We start from the raw sequence: 14,329 nt of genomic DNA on the forward strand, positions 1-14,329 counted from the left end.
TTGATTCAACCAATCTTTGTAATTGTCGTCAACCCTTTAGAATTAACAAGTGCATATAAATCATCACAAGAAATCATTATGAAGTAAAAACAAAATGAAATACAGTATGAATTTTGTAATCCGTTTATTATATCTGTGGATAAAAATTCCATGCGTATTTGTAAAAATATCCCAACTATCCGACACAACTATTATAAATTAAGATACTGCATATTCCAATTTAATAATGCTTAATCTGCTTTGGTTCTGACCAAATAAACGATTTGTTTGTAGAAATAGAGATCTAAAAATGTTCATATATTAAAAACATCAAGATTTATGGATAAAATAAAAAAGGTTTTGTAACAATAACTACGAGTACAAAAATCATTCTACATGTATAATAAATACCAGAATTTAATTTAAAAAAAAAACACACACACACAAACCATGCAATAAAATAGCATATAAGCATATTCTGAGTATGTGTTTTCTAATTTATATTTATATAATATTGTTCAACAACAACACAACCAAAATGCAAACTCATTACACTGTCGGTATCTCGTGATAGTTTAAAAAGTGTTCTTTAAAACTTACAAATTATCACTTGAGTCATACCGAGGTATTTCTTTCAGCATATGATAATCAAAAGTTAGTATACTTTTTTCAAATTGTATTCATTCATGCACAATAAAAATTACATACATTGTTTTACTTTGGAATTTAAGAAGTGTAGAAATATGATAGCATTGAAATAATTCGTTTTCTCTTAATATAGAGGGAAATAATTCTTTCCAGAACTCTATGGCACTAAAGCACATCTATTTTGTTTAATAAAATAAAAACTGAATTTTTAAAATGTTCACATATAAATGTTTCATCCTCAGTTACCCTTTTTCCTTTCTAAATTAAAATAACAAATATATATAACAACAAAAACACCAAAAAAAAAATACGGAACAAAACCCTTAAAATCAAAATAATAAATTTAAATAAAAAGCACCAAAACTTCCGGACATAAATAAAAAAAGATAGAAAGTTAATAAATTTGAACAAGTAAATTGAGCTCTGAACTCTGTTTTTGCATAGTATACAAATTTGTTCCTATTTTCTAGCTTGTATGTACAATTATGCGCTAGGATACTAGCATGAAATGTCTGAATCAAATTTCACATTTCTAGAGGAATATACATGTATGTGATAAGAGTCGAATTTGGTCCCTTGAATCTACATTTTCAATAGTATTTTGGTATATTAAATTGTTTGTTATATCATAAAAGTGTTTCTATACGATATATTTTTCATCTATTTATTTTATTTCACTCACAGGCAGTATATGATGTCAGTATATGATGTCAGGAGTGACACTACTTGTATATCTACCGGTAGATCAGTCATTACTGCATTTTTCTGATGTTTCTTTGAGTTGAAAATTAATATAGTGCGAAGCTTTGAACAAGCAAAATATCTCTGTCAGTTATTAGTCTTGGATGGACAAATCTTTGATGAAATTATTTTGTTTATTCAAGCAACCGCTTAATGTTTTCTAAAAGAAAAACTGCCTTAAAATAAGCTGTTCAATGAAAATATATGAAATTGTTGGAAAAAAGGTCGACTAAATGATAAGTACATAAGTACAAAGAAAACATTACAGTACAGTACAAATATGTTGTTCATTTTAGGGGGCCATTCAAGCCTCATTATAATATATATAAATATATAGTTCTTTCATTAATCTTCATTTCAGATTGTGATAATCTGCTTATTTTCAATAACCGTTAGTTTTTATTCTCAGTCTACTAGGCAATCAAGATTGCTAAAAATACTACTATCAATCCTGGGAAATGATTAGATCACTTCAAGAGGAAAATATTATTAAACACTGTAAAATTCTTATTTTCTGAGTTCAAATCTGAGCTTGACTGGTTTTTCTGTTGTAATAAGTCCCCTGTAGGTAATTGGTTTCAGAGGAATCTGAAAAGACAATCATTGATTAGAAAACAAATGAGGAAAATACCCAATTATGAAGTTAAGATGTGATAAATATTGCAGAATAATGTTTACCATTCATTTTTAACAAAAGCTTCAAGATGAAATGGCCAATTAAAGATGAATGCATTGAAAATCTTATAGATAGTTATGATGAATTACCACCAAAATTAGGGCCCCTTAAGATGCTTATAATTGTTATTTAAAATGACTGATACTTGTATTACCCAATAATATCCTACGACATTTTAAGAAAAAAATTATGTTTCTTAGTAAAAAATTTTTACTAAGTTTTCAAAAGATTGACTGATGTTGATTCATTGATGAGGAGAGGGTACAGCTGTCTTTTAAAGATCAATTCCATTTAAGAATCAACATTGTTTGGCCCCACATAGTCACCGATTTTCTTCATACTTAACAGTTTGATAGACTTTGCTTTGATGAGTAACAGAAGCCTAACACCATTTATTTGTTGTTATGTGCTCCTGTTGCCATGGTAACAGAAAGTAAAAATGTCAAACTGGTATTAAGCTTATTTGAGAACATACTGTTCAACAGTTTAGGGTTTCCAGGGTAAAATACAGGTAGGTTATGAAAAAAAAATTATCATTCTACAAGAGAAAGAAATTTTTTTTTACTGGATTTGACTGAGCCCCGACTGTAATGATCACCTCATAATACTCAGAGACTGATTCCTTATTCCTTGAATTTTTTCAAAGCTCATCTTCTCAATTAGATTAATGTAATATATACAATGTATTAATTGGTGATGATCATCCTGAGCTGTTAAATATTTCCATACACATGATACAGCCCTCTTAAATGGTTCGACTCATTTTTTCATGGACTACCTTCAACACTTACCCGAGTTTCCTCACAAGGAACAATCTTCACTCTCCTGAGGACATGAACCAGAGCTATTTTTAGCTCTAACATAGCCAGTCTCATTCCCAAGCACATCCTGGGGCCTTGGCCGAAAGGCATGTAGAAAAACTTGTTCTGGACATTCTTAGACTTTTCAAATCTGTAATGCAGAAAACATTTTTGTGAACAAGGCATTACAATCACTCCAAATCTGATTCTCCATCAGCATAATTCAGTATTGAGCATGCTTTCACCTGTTCATCACTATGGTCCAAAGAGTACACTACTTACCTGTCGGGATCAAAACGCTCTGGTTCTGGCCAGTATTCCGGATTGTGATGGAGTCCATAGACTGGAATGACCAAGGAACAGCCTTGGGGAAACGTATAACCGTTGACAGTCACTGTTTCCCCAATTTCTCTAGAGAGTCTAAAATAAAACAAACTTTTAAGGTACAACAACCCTTTGAGAGACAAACTTTAATTGAGGTTTTGAGCTTAAACAGTACCTATCATTCCTTGCTTTCTATGTGGAGCATTACATTATTTGTTGCTGAAAAGCATTTATTAAAAAAGATAAGAAAAAAATTACCTTGAGAGAAACATATTTAGGTGTGAAAGACTTTTAAAACATACACTTTTTTATTTTTTCTTTTATGTCAATTCTTATGACCTCATCGTACAATGCTTCTGAACAGTTTATCATAATTTAATAATTAAACAATGGCAACTCTCTGCTACCAAACAATAGAAATATACTTTTAAGAATAAAATTTTCTTTCAGAAACCAAAATATCCTTATCAGTATACTGTTATTATGTTCAATTTCATAAATATCATTAAAACAATTGGAGTGTAAATACCTGCATTTTACAAGAAAACGCAAAGGCATATGCAAAGAGAGCCGAAGTCGCTTATCTTCAAAAGGGGCTTGACCATTAATTTGAATGAACTTGAAAATCCTTTATCCAATGATGATTTCTGCCAATAAGTTAAGTTGAGATTGGCTCTAAAGATTTCAAAAGTATTAAAGAAGAGGAAGAGTTGACAATAAGACATACTAAATGAATGATTGACAAAAGGTTATTAAAAAGCTCTCTTCAATATTTTGATCAGGTGAGCTAAAAATGTGTTCATAAAAAGGTGTTAATTTTTCCCTCATCAAAGTTTACCTTGTAAGAGGTGGAAACATTCTGAGAGACTCTAAAATCACTTGTTCCATGTATTGCAGTTTATTCATTTCATCATAGGTAGGTTCATTCTTTAATAAAAATCACAAATTTAAACCATTGTGCACTAAATTAATGTCCGTTCATGCATATAGACAGTTCATTACTCCTCATATATTTTTTAATCTTGGTCCATATTACCTTTTATATGAATCATCATTTTCCTTTGTAGAATTTGAGACAAAAACATTTGACAAGGAAATCTAACTTCTAACACATGCAAATTTTATTTCTTAAGTATGTTTTAAAGTGACTTAATTATAGGTCAGTCGGGCCGAGTGTAAAATGATATCATATTTGTTAAAGGAATTTTGCAGCTATTAATCTGTAATACATGGCACTATAACAGACTATTTACTTACTAACTTACATTACTTATGTTTTATTAGAGAAGTATATCCAAACTTCATAGTCATGATAAGTTATAATTTATACTGGCACAGATTAAACAAACTGTTGGGACACCCCTGAAGATTTTAGGCTGTTCATCTCAAACATGTATTGACAATTTTTTGGTCTTTTGTAATCTTTTGGTCAAAAGATCTGAATGTCCATACAGTACTAACACAACACATGTTGCAAAATATGCGAATCAGGCAAAACTGTTATAGGGGTTTTTTCATGATGCAAGTATTACAAATTTAGAAGTTTTTTACTGCACACATTATTTGGGATATTTTCTGTGTGTTTATTTTTGTAATATAAAGAAGATTGCTTACAATGTAAATTGGAAATGTAGATCATCTTCATAAAAAAACAAGTATACATGTTATATTCATATGCTAAATACTCTTCATTCAAGATGTTGGGAAAGGAACAAGGTTTAAATGCATAGATTTCCTGGCTTGTCTGGCTTATCCAATCTCTGTTATGAGAGAGACCATGTAAGTGTGAGCTTGATTTACCTCCCCTATTTGATCATGAATCTCCTGAACAACTTTGTCCTGAATCTCCTGGTGCACAGCTAGACAGTAGGAGACATAGTTCAGGGTACTGGCAGTGGTTTCATACCCCGCAATAAAGAACAGGAAGGCTTGGGCCATAATCTCATCATTAGTCAATTCTGGAAGACATAACAGGATATTTAATGTCAAGATATCTAATTAAGGAAATGAAGGTTGACAATGGTTTTCCAGGGGTGTCAATTTCAATGGTTACCCTCCAAAACAGGCACTATTTATTTTATTAGACTAGATGTCTTAATTTTAAAGAAAACTAAACTGACTTCTTTAGGAATGACGTGAATTGTAGGGCGAACTGTACACACAAGATTAACACACATGAAACAATTCGTAGTGTTACCCATTGCCAAGTGTGTTGCTAACGTTAAGAGTATAGAACAGATTATAAAGTGCGTCTAAACCAATCAGATTTCAGTATTTAACATAAAAGTATAATGAAGTCAAACGTTGCCTCTGGTGGGGTTTGAACTCTTTATATAGTCTTCTTGCATGCAAATCCAGCACTCTACCAATTGAGCTAAGGGGTTATCCCTGTAGCCAGAGCTAGTATGAATGCCGTAGCCAGAGCTAGTAGGAATGGCATATACTAGTATCTGACTCTACCACATATATTCAGACTACTATGGTACCTACTTTTCTGTCCGGTACTGATATGCTGCTCCTCCAGCAACTCTTGGTCGAGTTCTGCATTGACCATAAGTTGGAGGAAATCCAAATGTCTCTGCAACATCATTTACACAAACTTGCAGTTGATATTATATGTATATACATGGAACCTATTTGAAAATCCTTTTCCGAAAATTTAACATTTCACTTTTGATATTTATCTCTCTCTGCATTACACGTATATTTCATTACCTGAGATGTTTCTGATTTTCGATCATCTATCATGGCTTGACACTGCCGAAGAAAGAAATCCACATTCTCTTGGTTGAAAAAGTTCATATTGAAGAATCGAATGACAGAAATCAGAGTTGGAAATATGGCTAAAAGAATAAAATCAAATATTAAACAAAACATGTTCTAAATAAATGTTTTCTTCAAACCTTCTTCCTATCCCTATATATATCATATTAAATCTTTGTCTTTGAGAACACACTATAACTAAGCAGTGTAAATACTCCAAGACCTGTGGGCCACATTACTCACCTGAACAAAAATGCATTATTCAAGAAAGTAGATAACTATTATACATTATACAATTTAAAGCCAATGTTTGCATGAATTCTTAATTAGGTTATTTAAAGCAAAAACAGAAGAATCTACTTGAATAAAGAAAATTTGGTCTCATCAGATTATTTTTGTCTCAATTGAGATTAACACTGAAAACATACTCAATGACCAGGTATACTAGTATTATAAGGAAAACTAACTCTTGAATTTGATATTAATTTGATTAAATTTGCAGTCATATAAAAATTGCTTTTATTACTTGCAAGTGTAATACAGATTCTCCTCCAATTCCCCATCCCTTTCTGAAAAATCCCTTTAATGTTCTTGATAAAGGAACCATCGGGATTATTGATGCAGTCTACGTCCAATCCAAATGCTGTTGCTGATATAGCGTCCAAGGTAAATCCTCCGTATAAGCTGTGACGTAAAAGTTTATCACATATTAAGGGGAAGTGGGAGTTGGATTCCAAAAAAGCAAACCCTTAATCTTTGACAATTCACAGTGTTAATGGGTAGGGGGAGAAATTAAAATTCAATGTATGACTAAAAATTAAAATTATATAATTTTTATTATGACACCCCGTCCCCCCCACCCCCCTTTCAGGCTAACTCTGGTAAATGCAATTATTTGCACTATAAAAACATGTATTTCATTAGTCAATTCATAAAAAGGGAAACATTTCAAATTGCCAATAATGTAAAGTGACATGTATAATACTACTTTTTTAAGTGAATTTAGGCTGGATGGTAACAAACATGTATTCTGTTATTGACAAACGTAATCTGTTATCATATCTATGGTTCACTGGACAGTAGAAGTGTCAGTGATATAAGAGTCATGGGTCAGTTTAACAGCCATAGATTACTTTGAAATTATAGCAGGAAATGTTTGTCAAATATGTACATAACATTGTAAGTGACATAACTGTGTATTTTTTCTGTACAATTTCAGATTTAGCAAAATTTGATGACTTCCGATATGTTAATTAAATGTAGAGTCAATTGGTCAACTGTAAATCAAATTAAATTAACAACCACTTGTTCAGTAATACATGTACTGTAATAGCTGGATAATTCAACTGTTAATTTTAATGGATTGTCAGCTATTTTGAGATAAAGAGTGTATTGAAAGTTAAAGTGAGTTAACAGCATTGGTTGACTCACATTTTCACTTCTACATTTTCTTTTGCTTTTGCCAGTTCCTCTAATTTATTAGCCAAATTTACTGAACATCTGTTTATATCATGGTCCATCTGCAATTAGCAAAAATAGGAGTTTTTGCACACAATCACCTCATGTTAAAAAAATTTCTTTTTTATATTACCATAGATAAATTATAACAACATTATCAATATAGTACAGGGAATTATCTTTTTATAAGAAAAAATATTTTAATGGCAAATGCCTGTATTTTTTTAAGTGAAAAAGTCTTTTGTTTGTGATCTCACCATTTTGAGCTTCCCTGTGCTGAAAGTTGGAGTGAGAATAGAGCGTATTCTCTTCCAGTGAGATCCATAATGGAAAAACACGCCTTTGTTAATAGGAGACTGGGTCATTTTATAAAGCTACAAAACAAATTAAAAATTACTGTAGCTGGGATCATATGTAAATCTTAGTCAACCAATCAATTCTGTAAATCAACTTATATTTGCGATGATTATATTTCACCATTTACTTGAGATACAGAGGTTTGCTGTGACTTATTTTCATGATCAAGCCTTCATTACACCCCTACCGTAAGGACTAGTTCGTTGACGACAATACTCTTACAAACCTCATAAAAATTTCTCTCATCGGAATATAAGTTGGTTAACAGTTATAAATACTGAAGCTGATAACTACCTAATACAGTTTGTCATTAAAAAAATCTTATGTTTATTTCCTATCATAGATTAACCATAAAATCAAAACACTTTACATCAAAAATTCTTCTAAAACCAAAAATTGACATGAAATTAAATCATATGAATACAATGACACACAACCAGTGGTGTACAATGCAAGAGATTGAACAAACCTGTAAATTGAAATTCTCTATGCACATACATAATATTAATACTAAAATGGACATGTACCCGTCTTGGTCTATCCTGAAAATGCGGGAAGTCTTTGACCATGATGTGTTTGAGTAGATCTGGATCTGCTACAGTGATGGTGGGGGTCTTTCCATACCACGTTCTGCGCATTATATAGAGATAGCCTTAAATTAATATAATACTTTATATGATGAATCAAAACTATATCAAAAGCATAATCAAGGGATTTCTGTATTTACATGTAACTGTAACTTCAATTTGACAATACCAGTGTTGTCAGGAACAGATAGTTTCCTATTGTTACATAAATACAGTTGAAACTATAAATGTACTGAAAAATAAATGTTCTTACCATTCAGACATTTTGGATAGATTTGTCTACAGTATTTCCTTATTGATAATATTATGTGAACTTCATAAGTAATAAAACATTAAAATAATGAAATTAATTGAGAAATTAAATACTTACAATATAAGTTTAGATTTCTTCAGCTCAAACCATTTGTTCTCATAATCATCTACTCCCTGCAAAAGGAAAAACTCCAATTTAAATAGTTCACATATAAATACATGTAAATTTAATACATGCATGCATCATTGTTCAAGAAATGAGAATATAGACATTTATTTATCATAATAAAGCAAAGCCATAATTTTTAGCAATAAAAATCAACTTTTATCAGTAATGTATATATGTTGGTTTCTTTTATAATGCTTGCACGGTGCACACAAAACTTTGTTATATTCATGGTTTCTCTTAAATTTATCTGCCAAGTTCATACTTAACAAGTCCTATGGTTTAAATATAATTCAGAATTAAGAATTAAAATTATAATGGCAGATGCCATGTAGTATGAAGTTGGGAACTATAAAGAACAGTGCAGCTCTGTTTAAAACTACATCTCAAAAGAAAGGGAAAATCAGTTAGGTTATTTTTATCAACACTTCCTAAAGAATATACTTAACCTAACGTGGGTTTTGGTTTTTTTTTTTACAAAGCTTACACGCAAACTATTGTCGATGTTTTTTTGTAAAGCTACCAAGCAAACCATTGTCTATGATAGAACAAAACCCCTCCCCCCCCCCCCCCCCCTAAAAAAAAACCCCAACAAGAGGCCCATGGGCCACATCGATCACCTGAGGAACAATAGGTATGATAAAATCAGCTCAATGAAGTCATAATACAAACTATCTGGACAATGTACAATAATACATGTAGATCATTTATAAATAAAATCCATTTTTCCCCTGGATATTCTTATGTTTATAATCATTAGTCCCTTTTCTAACAGGATGATTTTATAGTCATATCATATGTTGAGTATTGCAGTTCTCAAAAAGATCCTTAACAATAGTTTATATATGGGATATAAACGTACATCAAACTCTGAACCTTCTCGTGAGGCCAAAGAATTGTCCTGGGGTCAAAGTCTTAACAATTATAGAGAATCATCTAGCTGATTAGTTTCTGAGAAGAAGATTTTTAAAGATTTACCCTATATATTTCTTTGTTAAACTTTGACCCCCATTGTGGCCCCACCCTACCCCCGGGGGTCATGATTTTCACAACTTTGAATCTACACTACCTGAGGATGCTTTCACACAAGTGTCAGCTTTCCTGGCTGATTAGTTCCTGAGAAGAAGATTTTTAAAGATTTACTCTATATATTCCTATGTAAAACTTCGACCCCCCCATTGAGGCCCCCCCTACCCCCGGGGGTCTTGATTTTCACAACTTTGAATCTACACTACCTGAGGATGCTTTCACACAAGTGTCAGCTTTCCTGGCTGATTAGTTCCAGAGAAGAAGATTTTTAAAGATTTACTCTATATATTCCTATGTAAAACTTCGACCCCCCATTGAGGCCCCCCCTACCCCCGGGGGTCTTGATTTTCACAACTTTGAATCTACACTACCTGAGGATGCTTTCACACAAGTGTCAGCTTTCCTGGCTGATTAGTTCCTGAGAAGAAGATTTTTAAAGATTTACTCTATATATTCCTATGTAAAACTTCAATCCCCCATTGTGGCCCCACCCAACCCCGGGGATCATGATTTTCACAACTTTGAATCTACACTACCTGAGGATGCTTTCACACAAGTTTCAGCTTTCCTGGCTGATTAGTTTCTGAGAAGAAGATTTTTGAAAATTTCTTGAAAATTTTCATAAATTCCTAATTATCTCCCTTTGCAAAAGGGCGTGGTCCTTAATTTTCACAACTTTGAATCCCCTTAGGCGAAGGATGCTTTGTGCCAAGTTTGGTTGAAATTGGCCCAGTGGTTCTTGAGAAGATGCTGAAAATGTGAAAAGTTTACAGACGGACAGACGGACGACAGACAAAATGTGATCAGAATAGCTCACTTGAGCTTTCAGCTCAGGTGAGCTAAAAAACTACAAATTCCCAGTACCATTTTTAAGATCCGTGGGAGGTGTCCAAGCAGTGGTAGGACGCCTTCCGGGACTGGTATCCCAGTCATCTTTTCGTACTTTTCTGCCTCTCGTCGTTTCAGCCTGCAATCAGTCAAATCTAGCTATTAGACATGCACTGTAATTGGGCACTCCAAAATTTCTTTTTAATGATTTGTGGGGGTTTTTTTCAAGCAAATCATATGATATATTTTTATCCAGTATATCAAGTTGGTATGTTGGGTTTCTTTTTATCCTTCTTAATGTATATACAAGTATATATATGAATTAATCTAACTTAATATATTCTTTTATATCTGAAAGGGTTTTTAATGTCAAGATCTAGTAAACGATTCAAGAGTGTCTTTTTGATGCTAGAACTATTATGACATCAGAATTGATTTGAAGAATCTTTTTCCGTACTTTACGGCTTTAAAGGAGTTATGTAGAAAATTCAACAGTTTCTTGTGCTATGTTAAATCATGGGAAAAGTAATCCCGATACCTACAGTATATTCAATTTGACATAATTTTAAAGAAGAGGTCAAGAGCTTGTTTAATTCCTTTTTTGGAGAGACTGTAAGCATTCTAGATATATTAGTCAAAAATTGACAAAACTCCAAAATTTGTTCCTCAATTCCTTCATACAGTTTAAAATATGATTTTTCATTGTGTTTACCAAAACTTTTAGCCCCGCTACACCCTATCAAACACAGCTATTGTTATGAAGCATCACTTGAAAGAATTTTTATCTTAATTTTTATGAGCCTGTAGGCACCTTTCATTTACTACCGTAGATCTTGACCCTAAGTCAAATTATGACATCTGTTTAGGTGTTTGTTGAATCGAAATATACCTGTCAGACTGTATAGATCCAGTTTATTTTAGGGGGTGGGGGGTTCAGGGGATAATATTGTTTGCCAAGAGGGGTCTGAGGCCTATATTCAGTAATTTTACTATGTTAATTTATTCAATTTAATAAGTTTGAACTTTCCAGGGGAGGTCCCGACCTCAAACCCTTCCATCTATTCTAGATCTGCAATAATTTATGGATAGTCACAATGTTTGTGGGGTTTTCACATTTTTTCTAATCAAACATATATACTTGCATATGCCTAAAATTGTTAACCTTTATGTATCAGTTCATACCTACCCAACTTTAAAAATTCTTCTAGACTCAGTTCTATGGAAAACTGAGATATTTTTTAAGGGTCGCTTTTTTATATCATGATCAAGTTCTCATACAGTTATGCCGTGCAATGAACATGGTTGCTCTGACCAAGGGTAAAAGTAACATGTATATAATCAAAGTCGCACAGATTCAAAGCCAGCTGTTGATTAAATAATACAACTGGTATATGAATATAAGTGTTTATTATCCTAACCAATACATCAGCTATATATATAACTGTTATGATGGTCCCAGTATTGCTTTTCAATCTTGCTCATTTCGTATCAATGGATTTTAAACATCTTTTGTTATAATTAAGAAACCATTAAGAAAGATATTAAGAAACCCAAATTATTTGCAGCAATTCCATTGATGCTTGCAACCATTTGTTTTTTGTATCTGTATATACCATACATGTATACATAGTATATACATGTACATGTAAAGCATGCACTGCATGCTAGATAATTTGGTGTACATCTAATACCCAATCCCTATGAAGAAAAATCTTAAAAGAAACAATTAAAACACTTTGACTCAAAATATGAAAAGCCTTAATTGTTGTCTGTTGCTCTTAAAAAAAAAATATCTATGACCTTAGTTCATTAAATTTATAAGCAATCTGCAGATTTATTATGCATGCATGAACAATTTTGCCAAGATGTATGTGTACTATACATACATCCATCTGAATAGCATAATTATAACCCCTACAGTATATTTCCCCAATCTATAATAATTGATTTTTTGCAAAAGTTCCTGTTGCACCAATTTAACTTATATCAAAATAACACTGGAAAGTTTCCTTATCTGATGTAATGTCATATCACACGATTAGCACTTTGTTGAATCAACGCAAAAATAAAATGTTTTTTGATAAGATTTAGTATGTGTACATGTTCTTACAAATATCAAGTGTTACTTACTTTAATTAGTAAAGCTATTCATAACAAAATAAAAATCAACAGCTATCAATGGTAAATGGACCCGGCAACAAAATGTGAACTTGACTGTTTACACTAGGGCAAAGTCAGATATATATATACTGTATATCTATATTTGGTGTGTTACAAATCAACATATAGTTTACAACATATTAGGGTTTTTTCATTAAACTACTTTACAACAGTTTTTCTTTGATTAATTGGAATAACATTTTTTGGTTATGAAAATCGCATTTTGACAGTTTTGGATTTTACATCCATTTATGTGTAAAAAGCTATCATTGTAATAGAGGAGACTGGCGGAATCTTCTTTTTTTCAGCTAAAAACTGGGACAAATATATGTCCCTGTTTTAAGAAAGATCAGACCTTTGGTTTAAAAATTAGATTAGATTAAAGATTAACTGAGAGAATTGAATCCCCCTACTCAGCCTCATCCACCTGAAAAAGGTAAAATGGGAATAGGGGCATTCCAATCCCTAAAATCGGCCACTAAACTCGCCTCCTCGATGATGAGCACCTCCAAACGCCTCTTCATATAAAATAAATACACACTTACCTGGCAGTTGTACTTTATATGTAATATGACAAACAGTGGAAGACTCAAGATATATAATATGTATAACGTATAGGTATAAAATCCAATTTATCAGTTCATTATTTTTTTGTAACACCATTCTGACAATTCTGACGACACAAATCTTACCATAATAAAAGGCCAACGACAGCTAAAATTCCAACGAATGGCAGAGCCCACGAACTCGTCAAACAACACAGGTGAAGTTCCATGTTTACGTTTACAATCTGATTTATCCTCCTGACCTTCTACTTTCGTTTTCACAGCAGAAAGCACCAATCGCAGCTTCTCGGGTCTTTCCGGCAGACCTCGGACATATATACGCAGAAGGAAGCGGACCTTGTTCACTTTTTATCGCAAAGTTCCTGTTAGAATTTTGTATTTTAAAATTTTTAATGTTTTGTGTTTCCTTCACTGACATGTCTAGGGAAGTAAAAAAAAAACCACCTGATAAATTACATGAATTAGCACTTTTGCTAGTGAGATGATTATAACGTTAGATCTCACGCCAGAAAAAATAATGATGTACATTCCTAGTTTAAGAAAAATTATCAATCCAGACATGTTTTATTTAGACGTCTGACAAATTATTTTTGATTGACTGAAGGGGGGGTGTGATAATTAATATTCACCGATCTTTTAACCGTTGCAGAAGTGATTGTGGAACTCTTTTTTAAAGAATTCCAGTTTTCAAAGAATTTATCGCGAAAAGACAAAAAATTTACAAACATGGTTACCTGAATGTACTTTCATTCTTATGTTTAATATTATATGTCTTTCTTGCATAAAAAAAGTACAAAGCAAAAAAAGAAAAAAAAAAGAAAAGAAACAAAACAGATAAACAATCTTCAAACAGATTCTTTATCATAGGATATTTACAAGTTTGGTCTACATGGAGAGAACCATCCCCTATATTTACATGTGTATGTGTACCATTGTAAATTACATATTGTTGTACATTTACAGCACTGTCCAGTGATCACTGAATTTTATTAGTA

General features: G+C 32.2%; 1 protein-coding gene across 1 annotated transcript; it reads right to left on the reverse strand.

Annotated features, from left to right (window-relative positions):
* Positions 1-107: 107 nt before the first annotated feature.
* Positions 108-13,619, reverse strand: LOC105320786 (cytochrome P450 3A24). The gene is made up of 14 exons (XM_011418855.4): positions 13,461-13,619; positions 10,645-10,747; positions 8,704-8,759; positions 8,274-8,376; positions 7,647-7,763; positions 7,363-7,451; positions 6,458-6,615; positions 5,884-6,011; positions 5,659-5,746; positions 4,969-5,126; positions 4,007-4,095; positions 3,127-3,264; positions 2,836-2,995; positions 108-1,956 (listed from the first exon to the last, which is right to left on the reverse strand). Exons 1-14 carry the CDS (start codon positions 13,541-13,543, stop codon positions 1,876-1,878), a joined length of 1,551 nt encoding a protein of 516 aa, XP_011417157.3. The 5' UTR covers positions 13,544-13,619; the 3' UTR covers positions 108-1,875.
* Positions 13,620-14,329: the final 710 nt, after the last annotated feature.

This window comes from Magallana gigas, chromosome 2 (assembly GCF_963853765.1).
Source record: "Magallana gigas chromosome 2, xbMagGiga1.1, whole genome shotgun sequence".
NCBI classification, from domain to species: Eukaryota; Metazoa; Mollusca; class Bivalvia; order Ostreida; family Ostreidae; genus Magallana; species Magallana gigas.

Coding starts and splice junctions, on each gene's coding strand:
- LOC105320786 (XM_011418855.4), bottom strand. CDS start 13,543: ATGGAACTTCACCTGTGTTGTTTGACGAGTTCGTGGGCTCTGCCATTC. Junction 8,760..10,644: donor TCCCACGGATCTTAAAAATG/GTACTGGGAATT, acceptor TTCCTTTTGCAG/GGAGTAGATGATTATGAGAA. Junction 8,377..8,703: donor AAGAAATCTAAACTTATATT/GTAAGTATTTAA, acceptor TATAATGCGCAG/AACGTGGTATGGAAAGACCC.